This window comes from Megalops cyprinoides, chromosome 17 (genome assembly GCF_013368585.1).
Source record: "Megalops cyprinoides isolate fMegCyp1 chromosome 17, fMegCyp1.pri, whole genome shotgun sequence".
Taxonomy (NCBI): Eukaryota; Metazoa; Chordata; class Actinopteri; order Elopiformes; family Megalopidae; genus Megalops; species Megalops cyprinoides.
In genome coordinates, this window is record NC_050599.1 from 5,359,895 (window position 1) to 5,380,837 (window position 20,943).

The window sequence follows — 20,943 nt, forward strand, 5'->3', positions numbered from 1 at the left end:
AAATCAAGAAAGCAGCTCCACTTTCAATGATGAGAAAATGACCAGTAACTACAATGTCTAATAAATGGAATGAGACAAGCATGTGAAAAAGCTGCAAGATGGAATATGACTGGTCTTGTACAGCCATCCTACTCTTTCAGTAGGAACTGTAGAGTCATATTTATACTATGGTATTACTATTTTTTATGATGGTGGTTGTTAATGAATACCCATCTGAATCAGAGTCATCTGTTGGACTGGGGTTATGTAATGAGACACAGCAGTATAGTAACAACAAAAACAACATGGTAATTACAAAGTCAGAGAGGGTGTCTAGAGAGAAAAGTGTTTAGAATCATTTCACTCTCTGACCCAAACCCAATAAAATACGTTCATGAAGAATGAACCCAGACCTCATAATAAAGTCATAACATACAGCACATTAATAAATATATATTATGTTACATTAGCTGCACAGGTGAAGCTCAGTCAAATATAAAGACCATGTTGATGAATGTGGAATGCTTAATATTGCGCAAATTACTCCCTGATTTTTTTTCCAAAAGAAATAGCTCATTAGACACAAAATAAATATTCTCTGATGGCCTTCTCATTATCCAGACCCCAGTACAGTACAAATGCAAGCATTTGTTCTTCACTCTCAAGAAACAGTTCACAAACAAAAACCAACGGATCTGAAGGAAATGAAGTGAAATGAAGCTTCGCTGATCTCAGAATGGCTCATAGGTGCATGCCAAATTGTACAGTACCTAAGAGCAAAGAGATGAGGAACCGCTACTGAACAAACAGATGGAAAGAAGTCATTTTCTTCAGCTGCTGTGGGCTCTTGGTTGCTGTTGGCCGAAGACATGGGATCAAACCCAGGTCACAGTGTTTCAAGCCAACCTGCCCTGAAGACGAGAGCCTTCCCAGATGACCAAATCGGGAACCCCTTCTTTAAGATTTTAAGGAGAAACAATGTGGCCATTGCACGCAAATTAAATCACAGTGGTTGTGATTCATCCAAACAGGATTCTCCTTCTCAGTGGGGCATTGAAATTACAGAAGTGCAAACTAATTTTGCCATGAATGCTCAACAGCTCAGCATAACTACTTTAAATTGTGCAGCTATGTAAAAGCATAGGAGAAAATCAAATCCTAAGAATAAGAATGACATTGACATTGCTTATGAGATGGCCACCGTATTAAACTTCTTTTTTCTTCTACACATAGTTCAGAAACTGTTATTTGTAGAGATACCTTTGTCACATGATTTTTCTGGCTGCTAGGGATTTCATGAATTTTAAGGCTGTTCTGCAAAATGTCAGGGATGTCACGGTGAAAAGTTCCAGACCCTGGGCTGCTCCAGTGGTTCTGGTTCTGGTTCCGTTTCTGTAAAAGGCATGGTGCCTAGAAGTTCTGCATGGATTACAGCTGTCTGAATTCTCTCACACATGGCGATGCATACATTACATTAGGTTCATTTAGGTGACACTCTTATCCAGAGCGATGTCCAGCACAATAGAACATAAGTGTATCCATTCAAGTTGAATGGGCAACAGTGCCAGACCAGGCTAACAACACTTCCAGAACAGTCACTGTGAGCATAACACTATTCAAGCCCTACCCTAAGTTAACTTGTGTGACCTGACTAGACAAGGGAAGCCAAGAATACTACCATATATTAGTCACTACATCACAGAATCCAAAACATGTTGCAGTACTACACGTAAAATAAGCAGCAAGCATAACAGCTGCCCGGGTCAATGAGATGTTCACTAGGAAGAAGTGGGCAGAATGGTACTCTACCCTCCTACTCCACACTGCCACTTGGCAACAAGCCTCAATGGAGGTCTGAGACTGCCTAGTTATTTGTGTCATGATGACGACTTATTATGCTGACATGTTCAACTATGCTTACATAATCACATAACTGTTCTGTTTGTAGGAAATAACTGCCTCAGAGTTATTGTTGAACATGACATGATGGATGTCCCTTGTTCTTGCCTCATCATTGATTTATTGCCTTATGGGTGGGGGCATCACACTGCCCTGAATGTGCTCTATGGGTTCCCCCTAACTGAGAAAATAAAGTAAAATAATATATTGCACTTACATGTTTTTACATTAAAAATTCAGTGTTAACATTTTTTATTATATCAGTTTTTTGTTCTTATTTAATAAGGGGAATGAACTAAAATGAAGGGAACTGCACACACATACACACATGTATCTGTATAACACATAAACACACTATGGGGCCGATTTAGACTTGATATACCCACAGGTGAACATTTACATTTATTGATTTGGCAGACGTTTTTATCCAAAGTGACTTACAAGTGAGTTGCAATATAACACAAGAAAAAAACCACATGAAGCCAACAATATTAGAAGCGCTGCATGACCAAGTTTCAATGGTACAAACTAGCAAGTAAAGCTAACAAGTGCGTTAAACCATCAGATTACATTTTTTGTAATAATTTTATGTTATAGTTTAATAGACAATAGTCTTTTAATAGGAGACAGTTTGAGACATGAGGAGTTCCTTTAGGGGGTAGCATTTCAGGTACTCAGGTGAGAGCAGAAGAGCTGTGTCTTCAGATGTTTCTTGAAGACAGAGAGGGACTCAGCAGAATGGATGAAGGGTGGCAGTTCATTCCACCATTGGGGGACAACAGTGGAGAAAGTCCTGGATAGTGATTTTACGCTGCGATTCGATGGGACCACCAGACGCTGTTTGGTATCAGTCGGGAGGGAACAAAGGGTTGCAGCAGTGTGTTCAGGTAGGTAGGTGCAGTTTTGTTGGTCACCCTGTATGCAAGCATCAAGGCCTTGAACATGATGCGGACAGTTATAGGGAGCCGGTGGAGCAAGACCAAGAGAGGTATAACATGGCCCTTTTTGGTTGGTTGAAAACCAGACGTGCAGCCACATTCTGGATCCACTGCAGAGGCTTAATAGTGCATGCAGGTAGGCCAGCCAAGAAAGCATTGCAGTTGTCTAGTCTTGAGATGACAAGAGCCTGGACAAGGAGCTGCGCAGCATACTCAGATAGGTAGGGCCTGATTTTTCTGATGTTGTACAGTGCAAATCTGCACGATCTGTTAGTCGTCGCAATGTAGTTGGTAAATTTTAGCTGGTCATCAATCACCATCCCCGGGTTCCTTGCAGCCCTGGATGGAGTTAGTGTCGTTGAGCTTATCTGAAGGGTGATGTCATGCTGGATTGACGGGCTGGCTGGGATGACTAGGAGCTCAGTCTCGGATACGTTGATTTGAAGGTGTCACTCCTTCATCCAAGCCGAGATGTCTGAGAGTCAGGCAGAGATCCATGCTGAGACCGTGAGGTCATCAGGTTGGAACAACCGGTAGAGCTGGATGTCATCGGCATAGGAGTGGTAGGAGAATGTGTGTGAATAATCGGGCCTAGTGTGGTTGTGTATAGAGAGAAGAGGAGGGGGCCAAGCACCAATCCCTCAGGTACCCCAGTGGTTAGCCAGTGAGACTTAGACTCTCCACCCCTCAAGGATACTTTGAAAGATCTATTTGTGAAGTGGAACCCAAACCAGCAAAGTGCAGTTCCGGTGATGCCCAGTTCCGTGGGGGTGGACAAGAGGATCTGGTGGTTCACTGTGGCAGACAGGTCTAGCAGGATGAGGGGTGACAATCTGGAGGCAGCTCTCGCTGCCCGCAGGGTGTCAACAACAGACAGGCGGGCCGTGTCAGTGGAGAATCCCCACTTAAATGCTTCCATGGAGAGCTGCACACCTCTGTTACTACTAAGCGCTTTCAGATAATGGACAAACGTAAGCTCCCTGGTGGGCGATGCATGTTTGGGTCAGAGTTTGACCAAAATGAGGGCATGTTGCTCAAAATAAGGGTGTGTCTCATTATTTTCCAAGGTACGCGTATTCTGACACGACACTTAAGTGTCTTTTCTCCCTGCAATCCTTCAAGAAGAGTTTGAGTAAGGTGTGCATTTGCAGTGGCTATCATGTGTAACAACAACATTATTGGTGACTAGACAAAAAGGTACAGCGGAAATATTCATTGAAAGCCGACTTTCCATTTCACACTGTAACAGAGTTGGCCGATGCTCTGCACATAAATTAGCAGAAGGAGTAAAACTTTAGATCTTATGGTGTTGACACACAGGTTTTACATTGCTTCCGGGTAGATAAAGCAGCGATCTATGGCGGCTTTTCTGAGAAAAACGTAAAATCGAACATACAGTCTTAGTTATGCCTACAAAAAAAGAAAAACATGCTCTTGGTCCTGGCCAAGCAGTTCCAGCTAGTGTCATGGTACCTTGTGACATACAGTATCTCCAAAGCTCTAGTCCCCACACAGGGGGGCAATATTTTGCGTAGCTAGCTAGTAAGTTAACCAATAGTCGGCAACACTCTCCTACAGTATATGTTAGCGCAGGGGTGTCCAAACCTCTCCTGGAGGGCCACTTGTCCTGCATGTTTTAGATCTCTCCCTGCTCCAACACAGCTGATTCAAATGACCAGTTTGTTATTCAGCAGCTTCAGGAGTTCATAACGAGTTGATCATTTGAATCAGCTGTGTTGGAGCAGGGATAGATCTAAAACATGCAGGACAAGTGGCCCTCCAGGAGAGGTTTGGACACCCCTGTGTTAGCGGATGCATTGTTCTGTGGGAGGTACACCATTCCTGCAAGTGATTTTACCATTTGTTCCCGTTTTTTCTGAATATGAGCCTATGACATAGGTGAGAAGGGAGGACTTACTCTTCCCTGAATTCAACCAGGTAATTTTATCCCAAAAGGCAGCAACTAGCTAACTAGCAAGCAAATGCAAATTACGTTAATTTTTATACTACATTACATTTTAAATTAGCCACCAGGCTTTCGGCGGTGAGGCATGGTTTTCCAGCGAAATTTGCTTTATTCACAGGAGGCAGCTTTGTGTCACCCACTTGAAGGGATTCGCGGGGGTGCGTCAGTTAAGGCTCAATACCAAAAATGGGAAAACAAAAAACTCTCAGCGCCTTTAATTCTGAATCAAATCCTATATGCCTCATTTGTATCTTATTGCAGGTGCTGGTGGGGAGCCCGTTAAACATCACAGCATCCTTCCCAGGTGTCTTCTTTCTTCCTTATTTGACATTCAGAGTCCTGATTGGGATTCATTTTCAGCTCCTTTTTTTATTATTATTTTTTATTTTATTACATTTTTTTTCTTTTTGAATTAAACCACAGATCTTTTCTTATCTGGGAAAGCAAATACCTCCCAAAGTTCCAAAGTCTTATTTGAATGAAAATGACTGTGCGATTACAATACTTCCAGCCTCGCCAGGTCTTTCTTAATTGTAGGCGTCATTAAATTATGACTTTAATTATATTATGACATTTAATCCATTATTTTATTTTCTCAATTGTACACATGATAATTGAATAGTAAAACCACACCAGCACATGAATGAAAATACATCTCGTTGATTTGAATGGCATTTCTCTCCGAAACGTCTGAGAAATTCACTCTCTGGTGTGGATGCTTTTAATCAAGTTGCAATAACATCACAGAGTTGCCATAGTCCTTATTCTGTACAGGTCCTGTGGTAGGAATCCTCACCTGTACTGCAGTACAAAATCATATTGGACCTGTCACATGCGTAGCTTTCTCAATTTCAATGTGCAGTAGATACCAGATTAAGCGTCCTTTGAAAGCACATTCATCAGTGATGATTCTGAGCTACATATCCTAAACGTAAGAATTAGTTTAACACACTTCTGAAACCATGAATAAAACAGAGCGTAAATGATTGGATTGATGGAGGAATTTAGAAACAACAAGCTCAACATCTGCACAGCTGCAAGATACACAGATTGTGTCATTGTGTGCACAAGAATGAAAACACTTATGTAGTAAGGTATTAAACACAGCAAGAACACGGCAACTAGAATTCCAAGTGTTTTTGCTGCTTTTCTCTCAGATGCCACTGAATAATTGGTTTTCCTCATCTCCTTTGAATGCTGTTGTTCTCTAACACACCGGATATTATTTGCATGCTTTTTGGCGATGGCAAAAATTTTCAAATACATAATTATTATTGTCAAGCATGGCACAATAAATATTAAAATAAAATCAACAAAAGCCCATTTGTAATTGATATTAACATGACACTCTCCAGCACACTTAGTATTTTCTGCCAGGTCAGTGATATTTTCATTGAAATAAAGGAAAACCAAGTTATAGGTTATTGAATACAACCAGAGGAAGGATATTATCATCGAAGTTACATTCACTGTCATTTTAGTGGAATAGAGAAAAGGGTTGCGCAGGGCAAAATATCGGTCCACAGCAATGCAAGCAACATTATAAATTGACACACATGTCAGGCAAAAGGTAGCTACAGTGTAAATAGTACAATATACTGCACCAAAGCACCAGTGTGATTCTATCAGCATAATAAAGTGGAAAGGCATCACAGTTATTCCGACTAGAAGGTCAGCCACAGCCAGAGAGAGGAGGAGGAGGTTGGTTGGTGTGTGGAGCTGCTTGAAGTGACAGATGGAGATGATCACCAGCAGGTTTCCACACACTGTCAGTAACACAACTGCAGCTGCAGCCGAATACATCAGCACATCCACTGCTGTTAGTGACGCTAGTCTCCTTTCAAAACAGGAGAAGTTGGAGGACTGGGCGCAGAACTCCTCTTCAACTTCTGTGAGATTCATAAATCAAGAAAGCAGCTCCACTTTCAATGATGAGAAAAATGACCAGTAACTACAATGTCTAATAAATGAAATGAGACAAGCATGTGAAAAAGCTGCAAGATGGAATATGACTGGTCTTGTACAGCCATCCTACTCTTTCAGTAGGAACTGTAGAGTCACATTTATACTATGGTGTTACTATTTTTGATGTTGGTGGTTGTTAATGAATTACATCAGAATCAGAGTCATCTGTTGGACTGGGGTTATGTAATGAGACACACTAGTATAGTAAAAAACAACATGGTAATTACAAAGTCAGAGAGGGTGTCTAGAGAGAAAAGTGTTTAGAATCATTTCACTCTCTGATCCAAACCCAATAAAATACTTTCATGAAGAATGAACCCAGACCTTATAATAAAGTCAAAATCATAATTTACAGAATATTTTCACCTCATTAATACACATTACATTATATTAGCTGCACGGGTGAAGCTGAGTAAACAGATATAAAGACCATGTTGATGAATGTGCAACTTTAACAATGTGGGCTCATAAACCATGCTGTTTCTGTTTGTTTTTCTCTGTAATCTCTTTGGAATGTTTAAAATTCTGGAAATTATTCCCGGAATGCCCCTCCCCCCCGCCCCCAAAGAAATGGTTCACCGAACACAAAATAAATATTCTCAGCTGGCTATCTATATATTCAGACCTCGTGTACCATGTAAAATGTGAACTATATAAGATGCTGTGGATAGCAATGTTTGCTAAGCAAATTCAATATGACCTTGAATGATATGACATTCCTCTTTGCAGTGCTGTTTGAAATGTAACTATCATTTATATTTTTGGTATTATGTAATAAATAAATGTTCTTATTTAATCAGAGGTATGAATTAATACAGTGGGCACAGTACACACACACACACACACACACAAACATGAAGTACCTGGTCTCTGACAGACTGACAAGGAGCAGGGAGAAATAGGGTGACCATACGTCCTCTTTTTCCCGGACATGTCCTTGTTTAGAGATGCATGTTTTAGGTCCCAAAACGAGGACATGTCCGGGAAAAAGAGGACATATGGTCACCCTAAGGGAGAATCCAAGTGCTGACAAGGGATGACTCAGGACACAAGAGATTTGATTTAAAGAAAATAAAATTTCCTTTAGTTGAGACTTGAGAGAAACAAGACAGGCTAAGTACAAGAGTTCTCAAACACAAGGTTGAGCAAATACATAAACAAAGGGCAGGGCATAAGTTACAGAAAACACAGGTGAAACCAATAACTAATCGAAATAGGTGAAAGACAAACTGAATGAGACAGAAAACACAGGAAGTTATGAGGCCATCTGGTGGGCAGCCTGGGAAGCAGTAGTAATATCCCTGACAGAGAGGGGCACACCTTAGTGGAAAAACTAAAAAATATTCCGTTGCTGCTTGCAAAGAGCCTATCAAGAGAAATTCCTGGAAAATATTAAAATAAATAAATCCTCAGGCAGGAGCATTGTGATCCTGTGAACCACCTTACATAAGGAATCATTCATGCACTTACTTACCATACATTTGTTAATGAGGAATAAGAAAATAATGAAGAAATGTGTGCATAATCAGTGAGTGAAAACTAAGTTACCCCCTAACATTGTTAAATACATTAAATCAAAAGTAAAATATTACTGTGACAAAATGTTTACTTTGGGTCTTTCTGAACAATATATACTGTATACATATGAATGTGCTGTGCAATGCTGAAATAATGAATGGCTTGGTAAAACACAAAAATATATGCAAAATTAAATCATGAAATAAAGATATCATGAAGTTATTAACAAATAATGTGGGGAGAGATTTTTCAATGCTTACCTCTCTTAACACTTTCTCACTTTTTCTGCTGTTGTTACATCTGGATTGCATCATTGAACTTTCCCAATTTCCCACTGGATTCTTAATCCTCAACCCAAAGGTTTGCAAAAAATTGGAAAGGGATTGATCAAAAACCAGCAGCACCAAAAATAATGGCAACGCCACAGTATAAATATGACTCTACACTTAGTACTAGAACATGAGGGAAGGCTGCAAGGCTTGTTACACATTACAAACTTTTCATATGGTAATGCTTTCTTCCTGATTAACACATCACATATGCTGTGTCCCTGCACCTTATTTCCTCAGTCGGGAAGAAGAAATACTGTATGTGTGTGTATATGTGTGTGTGTATATGTGTGTGTGTGTATGTGTGCGTGCATGTGCGTCCATGCGTGCGTGTGCCTGCATATGTGTGTGCGTCTGTGTGTGAGTATGTCTGTGTGTGCGCACGCGCACGCGTTTGTATAGTGCCCTGCATAGACTGTCAAACTCCTGATTAAACAGGTACAAAAACAAAGTTTCTTTGTTGAGTTGGATTATTTTTCTATTTAAATAATTATACGTCCTAGAATAAGACACTCTGTGGAGGAGAGATGTATGCATATACTGTAGTAAGGCATGCTAAGACATCAGCATGAATGCAGGCAACATTAAATTCACTGCCAGCCAAACAGCAGGCAGTGATACTTTAGGCCAATATAGTTTATTTTACAGAATTATTTTTGTAAATGTAATGTGTAAATACTCTGCCTCTTTTTAAGCAATAATAGTGGTGTAATAACTAATATAACTGTCATGTGAAGCTGACATTTTTTACATGATTTTTAAATTTATTGTAAAAAAAATTGCATGTGAATGTCTTGCACAGTGCTTGATATTGTCACCCTTTTGATCAGTGGATGACGGAGTGAGTTATTAGTGCTCCATACTGTTTGAGCCGGTCCTTTTTATTTTTCACTTTATACAGCCAAGTAAAGTAGTTTCTCTTTATTCCATTACATTACGGTGTTATCCATTTATACAGCTGGATATTTACAATTGTGGGCTAAGTACCTTTCCGAAGGGTACAGCAGCAGTGCCCCAGCAGCGAATCGAATCAGCAACCTTTCAGTTACGAGTCTGGTTCCTTAACCACTATGCTACACTGCCACAAAACATAACGTAAAACCAAAGGCTACACACCATCAACGGTCAGCCAGCCACACTGAGATGTGCATGATGTAATGTGCACATCCAACAGTTGTAATTGCTGACTGCCTGCATGTCCCCAGGTGGGAATTAGCAGCCTAGTTTCTTACACATTGGTACACTAAATAAGTAGTACTTTGTGTGCAAACAGGCCCGGTGCTATGGGGGTGCTTAAGGATGCATTGCACCCCTAGACGGACCTCGGTGCAGCCCCAGGGGTCTCCTTATATCCCGATGTCTACATAGCATTCATGAATGTTTGTGCACCCCCATGGATTGCAATTGCATCCCTTTGTATTTTCTCCTGGTGCCGAGCCTGCACTGTACTCACATGTACACAGACACCATGTGGCCTATTTTGATGAACCTCATAACAAAGAGGCCGTCATTGCAAGGGGGGCTAGGAACATCAATTCCCCATGCATCACTATGACTGCATAAAAAGAGGCAGAGTATTTACACATTACAATTACAAAAATAATTCTGTAAAATGAAATGTTATTGGCCTAAAGTATCACTGCCTGCTGTTTGGCTGGCAGTGAATTTAATGTTGCCTGCATTCATGCTGTTGTCTTTGCATGCCTCACTAAAGGTGATGTTGTCATCATATTGCAACAACATCACAGATGTCAGAGTCCTGCGGTACAAGCCTTGTAGTAGGAGTTACATTTACTGGTTTCTTTAATGTGAAGTAGACATTACACTGCTTATGTGTCCTTTAAAAACACATTTATCAGCGAGGATTCAGAGTTACATATCCTACATGTTAAAATGAGTTTAAAACACTTCTGAAACCATGCATAAAATAGGGCATAAATGATTGGATTGATGAAAGAATTTAGATATAGCAAATTCAACACATGCATAGCTGAAAGATACAAAGAAGATGTTCTTATGTACATAGCAATGATAAGAGCTATGTAATAAGGTAGTAAACACAACAAAAACATGGACACTAGAATACCCAGTTTTTTTGCTGCTTTTCTTTCAGAATTCATTTTTTCTGAATCCTTTGAACGATGTTGTTCTTGAACACTCCTAATAGTCTTTGCATGCTTTTTAGCAATGGCGAAAACCTTCAAGTACATAATTATTATTATCAGGCATGGCACAAGGAATGCTATTGTAAAATCAGCAACAGCCCAGTTTTCACTGACTTGAACACCACACCTTCCAGCACATGTAGTATTTCCTGTCATGTCAGTGATGCTTCCGTTGAAATAAAGAAGAAGCATGATGTAGACAAATACAGACAACCATATCATGGATATTATCTTCAAGGTTATGCTCACTGTCATTTTGGTACAATAGAGAAAAGGATTGCAGAGAGCAAAATATCGATCCACAGCAATACAAGCAACATTATAAATTGACACACAAGTCAAGAAAAAGGTTAATACAATATCAATAATGCAGTTTACTGCACCAAAGCACCAGTGTGATTCTATCAACTGAATAAAGTGGAAAGGCATCACAAGTGCTCCAACTAGAAGGTCAGCCACAGCCAGAGAGAGGAGGAGGAGGTTGGTTGGTGTGTGGAGCTGCTTGAAGTGACAGATGGAGATGATCACCAGCAGGTTTCCACACACTGTCAGTAACACAACTGCAGCTGCAGCCGAATACATCAGCACGTCCACTGCTGTTAGTGACGCTAGTCTCCTTTCAAAACAGGAGAAGTTGGAGGACTGGGTGCAGAACTCCTCTTCAACTCCTGTGAGATTCATGAATCAAGAAAGCAACTCCACTTTCAATGATGAGAAAAATGACCAGTAACTACAATGTCTAATAAATGAAATGAGACAAGCATGTGAAAAAGCTGCAAGATGGAATATGACTGGTCTTGTACAGCCATCCTACTCTTTCAGTAGGAACTGTAGAGTCATATTTATACTATGGTGTTACTATTTTTGATGTTGGTGGTTGTTAATGAATTACATCAGAATCAGAGTCATCTGTTGGACTGGGGTTATGTAATGACACACACTAGTATAGTAAAAAACAACATGGTAATTACAAAGTCAGAGAGGGTATCTAGAGAGAAAAGTGTTTAGAATCATTTCACTCTCTGATCCAAACCCAATAAAATACTTTCATGAAGAATGAACCCAGACCTTATAATAAAGTCAAAATCATAACTTACAGAATATTTTCACCTCATTAATACACATTACATTATATTAGCTGCACGGGTGAAGCTGAGTAAACAGATATAAGGACCATGTTGATGAATGTGCAACTTTAACAATGTGGGCTCATAAACCATGCTGTTTCTGTTTGTTTTTCTCTGTAATCTCTTTGGAATGTTTAAAATTCTGGAAATTATTCCCGGAATGCCCCCCCCCCCCCCCCCAAAAAAAAAAGAAATGGTTCACCGAACACAAAATAAATACTCTCAGCTGGCTGTCTCAATATTCAGACCTCGTGTACCATGTAAAATGTGAACTCTGTAAGATGCTGTGGATAACAATGTCTGCTAAGCAAATTCAATATGACCTTGAATGATATGACATTCCTCTTTGCAGTGCTGTTTGAAATGTAACTATCATTTACATTTTTGGTATTATGTAATAAATAAATGTTCTTATTTAATCAGAGGTATGAATTAATACAGTGGGCACTGTACACACACACACACACACACACACACACACAAACATGAAGTACCTGGTCTCTGACAGACTGACAAGGAGCAGGGAGAAATAGGGTGACCATACGTCCTCTTTTTCCCGGATGTGTCCTCGTTTAGAGATGCATGTTTTAGGTCCCAAAACGAGGACATGTCCGGGAAAAAGAGGACGTATGTTCACCCTAAGGGAGAATCCAAGTGCTGACAAGAGATGACTCAGGACACAAGAGGTTTGATTTAAAGAAAATAAAATTTCCTTTAGTGGAGACTTGAGAGAAACAAGACAGGCTAAGTACAAGAGTTCTCAAACACAAGGTTGAGCAAATACATAAACAAAGGGCAGGGCATAAGTTACAGAAAACACAGGTGAAACCAATAACTAATCAACACAGGTGAAAGACAAACTGAATGAGACAGAAAACACAGGAAGTTATGAGGCCATCTGGTGGCCAGTCTGGGAAGCAGTAGTAATATCCCTGACAGAGAGGGGCACACCTTAGTGGAAAAACTAAAAAATATTCCTTAGCTGCTTGCAAAGAGCCTATCAAGAGAAATTCCTGGAAAATATTAAAATAAATAAATCCTCAGGCAGGAGCATTGTGATCCTGTGAACCACCTTACATAAGGAATCATGCATGTACTTACCTACCATACATTTGTTAAAGAGGAGATAATGGCTAGGTAAAACACAAAAATATATGCAAAATTAAATCATGAAATAAAGATATCATGAAGTTATTAAAAATAATGTGGGAGAGATTTTTCCATGCTTACCTCTCTTAACACTTTCTCACTTTTTCTGCTGTTGTTACAACTGGATTGCATCATTGAACTTTCCCAATTTCCCACTGGATTCTTAATCCTCAACCCAAAGGTTTGCAAAAAATTGGATAGGGCTTGATCAAAAACCAGCAGCACCAAAAATAATGGCAACGCCACAGTATAAATATGACTCTACACTTAGTACTAGAACATGAGGGAAGGCTGCAAGGCTTATTACACATTACAAACTTTTCATATGGTAATGCTTTTTTCCTGATTAACACATCACATATGCTGTGTCCCTGCACCTTATTTCCTCAGTTGGGAAGAGGAAATACTGTATGTGTGTGTATATGTGTGTGTGTGTGTGTGTGTGCGTCCGTGCATGTGTGTGCCTGCATCTTGTGTGTGCGACTGTGTGTGTGTTTGTGCATGTGTGTGCACGTCCGTGCGTGCGTGTGCCTGCATCTATGTGTGCATCTGTTTGTGACTGTGTGTGTGTGTGACTGTGTGTGTGTGTGCGCGTGTCAGACACCATGTGGCCTATTTTGATGAACCTCATAACAAAGGGGCTGTCTTTGCAAGGGGGGCTAGGAACATCAATTCCCCATGCATCACTATGACTGCATAAAAAGAGGCAGAGTATTTACACATTACAATTACAAAAATAATTCTGTAAAATGAAATGTTATTGCCCTAAAGTATCACTGCCTGCTGTTTGGCTGGCAATGAATATAATGTTGCCTGCATTCATGCTGATGTCTTTGTGTGCCTTACTACAGTATATGCATACATCTCTCCTCCACAGGATGTCCTATTCTAGATGCTGGTGGGAACCCTGTTAAACAACCTTTACAGGTTTCCTCTGTCTTCTTTCCTTGACGTTCATGGTCCTGAATGGGAGTCTTTTTCAGCTGCCTTTTTTTTCTTTTTGAATGAAATTACAGATCTTCTCTTATGTGGAAAGCAAAATACCTCCAGATAGTCCAGTCTTTTTTGTATAAGCTTGTAATTTCATTTGCACATCTAAAGTACATCCACACATGAGTAAACTATATCACATTAGTAATCCAGTATGTTATTTTCTCAATTGTGTTGAAATTGTCAAATGTCAAAATTGAATACAAAATCCATGCCACCACACAAAGGAAAAGTCAATTTAGTAGATTTGAAATGGTATTACTTGTGAAACACATGAGGAATTCACCTCTAAAGGTGATGTTGTCATCATATTGCAACAACATCACAGATGTCAGAGTCCTGTGGTACAAGCCTTGTGGTAGGAGTTACATTTACTGGTTTCTTTAATGTAAAGTAGACATTACACTGCTTATGTGTCCTTTAAAAATACATTTATCAGTGAGGATTCAAAGTTACATATCCTACATGTTAAAATGAGTTTAAAACACTTCTGAAACCATGCATAAAATAGGGCATAAATGATTGGATTGATGAAAGAATTCAGATATAGCAAATTCAACACATGCATAGCTGAAAGATACAAAGAAGGTGTTCTTATGTACATAGCAATGAAAACAGTTATGTAATAAGGTAGTAAACACAACAAAAACATGGACACTAGAATACCCAGTTTTTTTGCTGCTTTTCTTTCAGAATTCATTTTTTCTGAATCCTTTGAACGATGTTGTTCTTGAACACTCCTAATAGTCTTTGCATGCTTTTTAGCAATGGCAAAAACTTTCAAGTACATAATTATTATTGTCAGGCACGGCACAACGAATGCTACTGTAAAATCAGCAACAGCCCAGTTTTCACTGACTGGAACAGCACACCATCCAGCACATGCAATATTTTCTGTCGTGTAATCGATGCTTCCGTTGAAATAAAGAAGAAGCAAGTTGTAGACGAATACAGACAACCATATCATGGATATTATCTTCAAGGTTATGCTCACTGTCATTTTGGTACAGTAGAGAAAAGGGTTGCAGAGAGCAAAGTATCGGTCCACAGCAATACAAGCAACATTATAAATTGACACACAAGTCAAGGAAAAGGTTAACACAATATGAATAGTGCAATATACTGCACCAAAGCACCAGTGTGATTCTATCAACTGAATAAAGTGGAAAGGCATCACAAGTGCTCCAACTAGAAGGTCAGCCACAGCCAGAGAGAGGAGGAGGAGGTTGGTTGGTGTGTGGAGCTGCTTGAAGTGACAGATGGAGATGATCACCAGCAGGTTTCCACACACTGTAAGGAACACAACTGCAGCTGCAGCCAAATACATCAGCATATCCACTGCTGTTAGTGACGCTGTTTCAAAACAGGAGAAGTTGGAAGACTGGGCGCAGAACTCCTCTTCAACTTTTGTGAGATTCATAAATCAAGAAACCAGCTCCACTTTCAATGATGAGAAAAATGACCAGTAACTACAATGTCTAATAAATGATATGAGACAAGCATGTGAAAAAGCTGCAAGATGGAATATGACTGGTCTTGTACAGCCATCCGACTCTTTCAGTAGGAACTGTAGAGTCATATTTATACTATGGTATTACTATTTTTGATGTTGGTGGTTGTTAATGAATTACATCAGAATCAGAATCATCTGTTGGACTGGGGTTATGTAATGAGACACACTAGTATAGTAAAAAAACAACATGGTAATTACAAAGTCAGAGAGGGTCTCTAAAGAGAAAAGTGTTTAGAATCATTTCACTCTCTGATCCAAACCCAATAAAATACTTTCATGAAGAATGAACCCAGACCTTATAATAAAGTCAAAATCATAACTTACAGAATATTTTCACCTCATTAATACACATTACATTATATTAGCTGCACGGGTGAAGCTCAGTATATAACAGATATAAAGACCATGTTGATGAATGTGCAACTTTAACAATGTGGGCTCATAAACCATGCTCAGGACATGAGGTTTGATTTAAAGAAAATAAAATTTCCTTTAGTGGAGACTTGAGAGAAACAAGACAGGCTAAGTACAAGAGTTCTCACACACTACGCATGGCAACTCAAGGTTGAGCAAATACGTAAACAAAGGGCAGGGCATAAGTTACAGAAAACACAGGTGAAACCAATAACTAATCGAAACAGGTGAAAGACATAAACTAAATGAGACAGAAAACACAGGAAGTTATGAGGCCATCTGGTGGCCAGCCTGGGAAGCAACAGTCATATCCCTGACAGAGAGGGGCACACCTTAGTGCAGCATTTCTCAATCCTGCTCCTGGAGCCCCCCTGCCCTGGATATCTTCTATCTATTCTTGCTCCAAACACACCTGATTAGTGTGATTAACATGCTCTTGATTAAATCAGGTGTGCTCAGCTAATCAAAAGTGCCAGTCAGGTAAGTAGATCAGGGAAAGATGGAAAAAGTGCAGAGCAGGGGGGCCCCAGGAGCAGGATTGAGAATCAGTGCCTTAGTGGAAAAACTAAAAAATATTCCTTAGCTGCTTGCAAAGAGCCTATCAAGTGAAATTCCTGGAAAATATTAAAATAAATAAATCCTCAGGCAGGAGCATTGTGATCCTGTGAACCACCTTACATAAGGAATCATGCATGTACTTACCTACCATATATTTGTTAATGAGGAATAAGAAAATAATGAAGAAATGTGTGCATAATCAGTGAGTGAAAACTAAGTTACCCCCTAACATTGTTAAATACATTAAATCAAAAGTAAAATATTACTGTGACAAAATGTTTACTTTGGGTCTTTCTGAACAATATATACTGTATACATATGAATGTGCTGTGCAATGCTGAAATAATGAATGGCTTGGTAAAACACAAAAATATATGCAAAATTAAATCATGAAATAAAGATATCATGAAGTCATTAACAAATAATGTGGGGAGAGATTTTTCCATGCTTACCTCTCTTAACACTTTCTCACTTTTTCTGCTGTTGTTACAGCTGGATTGCATCATTGACCTTTCCCAATTTCCCACTGGATTCTTAATCCTCAACCCAAAGGTTTGCAAAAAATTGGATAGGGATTGATCAAAAACCAGCAGCACCAAAAATAATGGCAATGCCACAGTATAAATATGACTCTACAGTTAGTACTAGAACATGAGGGAAGGCTGCAAGGCTTATTACACATTACAAACTTTTCATATGGTAATGCTCTCTTCCTGACACATCACATATGCTGTGTCCCTGCACCTTATTTCCTCAGACGAGAAGAGGAAATACTGTATGTGTGTGTATATGTGTGTGTGTATATGTGTGTGTATGTGTGTGTGTGTGTGTGTGCGTCCGTGCGTGCGTGTGCCTGCATATGTGTGTGCGTCTGTGTGTGAGTATGTCTGTGTGTGTGCACGCGCACGTGTTTGTACAGCGCCCTGCATAGATTGTCAAACTCCTGATTAAACAGGTACAAAAACAAAACAACTTTCTTTGTTGAGTTGGATTATTTTTCTATTTAAATAATTATACGTCCTAGAATAAGACACTCCGTGGAGGAGAGATGTATGCATATACTGTAGTAAGGCATGCTAAGACATCAGCATGAATGCAGGCAACATTAAATTCACTGCCAGCCAAACAGCAGGTAGTGATACTTTAGGCCAATAATATTTCATTTTACAGAATTATTTTTGTAAATGTAATGTGTAAATACTCTGCCTCTTTTTATGCAGTCATAGTGGTGTAATAGCTAATATAATTGTCATGTGAACCTGAAAACCTGAACCCTTTTATTTGACACTATAAAAACAGGTTTACGTATAAACATTTTTTACATGATTTTTAAATTTATTGCTGTTTTTATTAAAACTAAAAATTGCATGTGAATGTCTTGCACAGTGCTTGATATTGTCACCCTTTTGATCAGTGGATGACGGAGTGAGTTATTAGTGCCCCATACTGTTTGAGCCGGTCCTTTTTATTTTTCAATTTTTACAGCCAAGTAAATTAGTTTCTCTTTATTCCATTACATTACAGTGTTATCCATTTATACAGCTGGATATTTACAATTGTGGGCTAAGTACCTTTCCCAAGGGTACAGCAGCAGTGCCCCAGCAGCGAATCGAATCAGCAACCTTTCATTTACGAGTCTGGTTCCTTAACCACTATGCTACACTGCCACAAAACATAACGTAAAACCGAAGGCTACACACCATCAAAGATCAGCCGGCCACACTGAGATGTGCATGATGTAATGTGCACATCCAACAGTTGTAATTGCTGACTGCCTGCATGTCCCCAGGTGGGAATTAGCAGCCTAGTTTCTTACACATTGGTACACTAAATAAGTAGTACTTCGTGTGCAAACAGGCCCGGTGATATGGGGGTGCTTAAGGATGCATTGCACCCCTAGACGGACCTCGGTGCAGCCCCAGGGGTCTCCTTATATCCCGATGTCTACATAGCATTCATGACTGTTTGTGCACCCCCATGGATTGAAATTGCATCCCTTTGTATTTTCTCCGGAAACCAAGCTTGCACTGTAATCACATGTACACGGACACCATGTGGCCTAATTTGATGAACCTCATAACAAAGAAGCCGTCATTGCAAGGGGGGCTAGGAACATCAATTCCCCATGCATCACTATGACTGCATAAAAAGAGGCAGAGTATTTACACATTACAATTACAAAAATAATTCTGTAAAATGAAATATTATTGGCCTAAAGTATCACTGCCTGTTGTTTGTCTGGCAATGAATTTAATGTTGCCTGCATTCATGCTGTTGTCTTTGTGTGCCTTACTACAGTATATGCATACATCTCTCCTCCACAGGATGTCTTATTCTAGATGCTGGTGGGAACCCTGTTTAACAACCTTTACAGGTTTCCTCTGTCTTCTTTCCTTGACTTTTACAGTCCTGAATGGGAGTCTTTTTCAGCTGCCTTTTTTTTTTGAATGAAACTGCAGATCTTCTCTTTCGTGGAAAGCAAAATACCTCCAGAGTCTCCAGTCTTTTTTGTATTAGCTTGTAATTTCATTTGCACATCTAAATTACATCCACACATGAATAAACTATATCACGTTAGTAACCCAGTATGTTATTTTCTCAATTGTACATGTCAAAATTGAATACAAAATCCATGCCACCACACAAAGGAAAAGTGAATTTAGTAGATTTGGAATGGTATTACTTGTGAAACGCATGAGGAATTCACCTCTAAAGGTGATGTTGTCATCATATTGCAACAACATCACAGATGTCAGAGTCCTGCGGTACAAGCCTTGTAGTAGGAGTTACATTAGCTGGTTTCTTTAATGCTTATGTGTCCTTTAAAAACACATTTATCAGCGAGGATTCAAAGTTACATATCCTACATGTTAAAATGAGTTTAAAACACTTCTGAAACCATGCATAAAATAGGGCATAAATGATTGGATTGATGAAAGAATTCAGATATAGCAAATTCAACACATGCGTAGCTGACAGATACAAAGAAGGTGTTCTTATGTACATAGCAATGATAAGAGCTATGTAATAAGGCAGTAAACACAACAAAAACATGGACACTAGAATACCCAGTTTTTTTGCTGCTTTTCTTTCAGAATTCATTTTTTCTGAATTCTTTGAATGATGTTGTTCTTGAACACTCCTAATAGTCTTTGCATGCTTTTTAGCAATGGCGAAAACCTTCAAGTACATTATTATTATTGTCAGGCACGGCACAATGAATGCTATTGTAAAATCAGCAACAGCCCAGTTTTCACTGACTGAAACACCACACCTTCCAGCACATGCAGTATTTTCTGTCGTGTAATTGATTCTTCCGTTGAAATAAAGAAGAAGCAAGTTGTAGACGAATACAGACAACCATATCATGGATATTAGCTTCAAGGTTATGCTCACTGTCATTTTGGTGGAGTAGAGAAAAGGGTTGCAGAGAGCAAAATATCGGTCCACAGCAATACAAGCAACATTATAAATTGACACACAAGTCAAGAAAAAGGTTAACACAATATGAATAGTGCAATATACTGCACCAAAGCACCAGTGTGATTCTATCAGCATAATAAAGTGGAAAGGCATCACGGCTATTCCAACTAGAAAGTCAGCCACAGCCAGAGAGAGGAGGAGGAGGTTGGTTGGTGTGTGGAGCTGCTTGAAGTGACAGATGGAGATGATCACCAGAAGGTTTCCACACACTGTCAGTAACACAACTGCAGCTGCAGCCGAATACATCAGCACATCCACTGCTGTTAGTGACGCTAGTCTCCTTTCAAAACAGGAGAAGTTGGAGGACTGGGCGCAGAACTCCTCTTCAACTTCTGTGAGATTCATGAATCAAGAAAGCAACTCCACTTTCAATGATGAGAAAAATGACCAGTAACTACAATGTCTAATAAATGAAATGAGACAAGCATGTGAAAAAGCTGCAAGATGGAATATGACTGGTCTTGTACAGCCATCCTACTCTTTCAGTAGGAACTGTAGAGTCATATTTATACTATGGTGTTACTATTTTTGATGTTGGTGGTTGTTAATGAATTACATCAGAATCAGAGTCATCTGTTGGACTGGGGTTATGTAAGGACACACACTAGTATAGTAAAAAAACAACATGGTAATTACAAAGTCAGAGAGGGCCTCTAGAGAGAAAAGTATTTAGAATCATTTCACTCTCTGATCCAAACCCCATTAAACACTTTCATGAAGAATGAACCCAGACTTTATAATAAAGTCAAAATCATAACTTACAGAATATTTTCACCTCATTAATACACATTACATTATATTAGCTGCACGGGTGAAGCTGAGTAAACAGATATAAAGACCATGTTGATGAATGTGCAACTTTAACAATGTGGGCTCATAAACCATGCTGTTTCTGTTTGTTTTTCTCTGTAATCTCTTTGGAATGTTTAAAATTCTGGAAATTATTCCCG

General features: G+C 39.3%; 4 protein-coding genes across 4 annotated transcripts; all 4 read right to left on the bottom strand.

Moving 5' to 3' along the window:
* Positions 1 to 5,655: 5,655 nt before the first annotated feature.
* LOC118792482 (trace amine-associated receptor 7e-like) lies at positions 5,656 to 6,684 on the bottom strand. Its single transcript, XM_036550336.1, has one exon. It carries the CDS (start codon positions 6,682 to 6,684, stop codon positions 5,656 to 5,658), a length of 1,029 nt encoding a protein of 342 aa, XP_036406229.1.
* A 3,739-nt stretch (positions 6,685 to 10,423) lies between these two features.
* Positions 10,424 to 11,440, bottom strand: LOC118792546 (trace amine-associated receptor 13c-like). Its single transcript, XM_036550425.1, has one exon. It carries the CDS (start codon positions 11,438 to 11,440, stop codon positions 10,424 to 10,426), a length of 1,017 nt encoding a protein of 338 aa, XP_036406318.1.
* Positions 11,441 to 14,434: 2,994 nt separating this feature from the next.
* Positions 14,435 to 15,445, bottom strand: LOC118792486 (trace amine-associated receptor 13c-like). The gene has a single exon (XM_036550343.1). The coding sequence runs from the start codon at positions 15,443 to 15,445 to the stop codon at positions 14,435 to 14,437; it is 1,011 nt and encodes a 336-aa protein (XP_036406236.1).
* Positions 15,446 to 19,321: 3,876 nt separating this feature from the next.
* LOC118792484 (trace amine-associated receptor 13c-like) lies at positions 19,322 to 20,338 on the bottom strand. The gene has a single exon (XM_036550339.1). The coding sequence runs from the start codon at positions 20,336 to 20,338 to the stop codon at positions 19,322 to 19,324; it is 1,017 nt and encodes a 338-aa protein (XP_036406232.1).
* Positions 20,339 to 20,943: the final 605 nt, after the last annotated feature.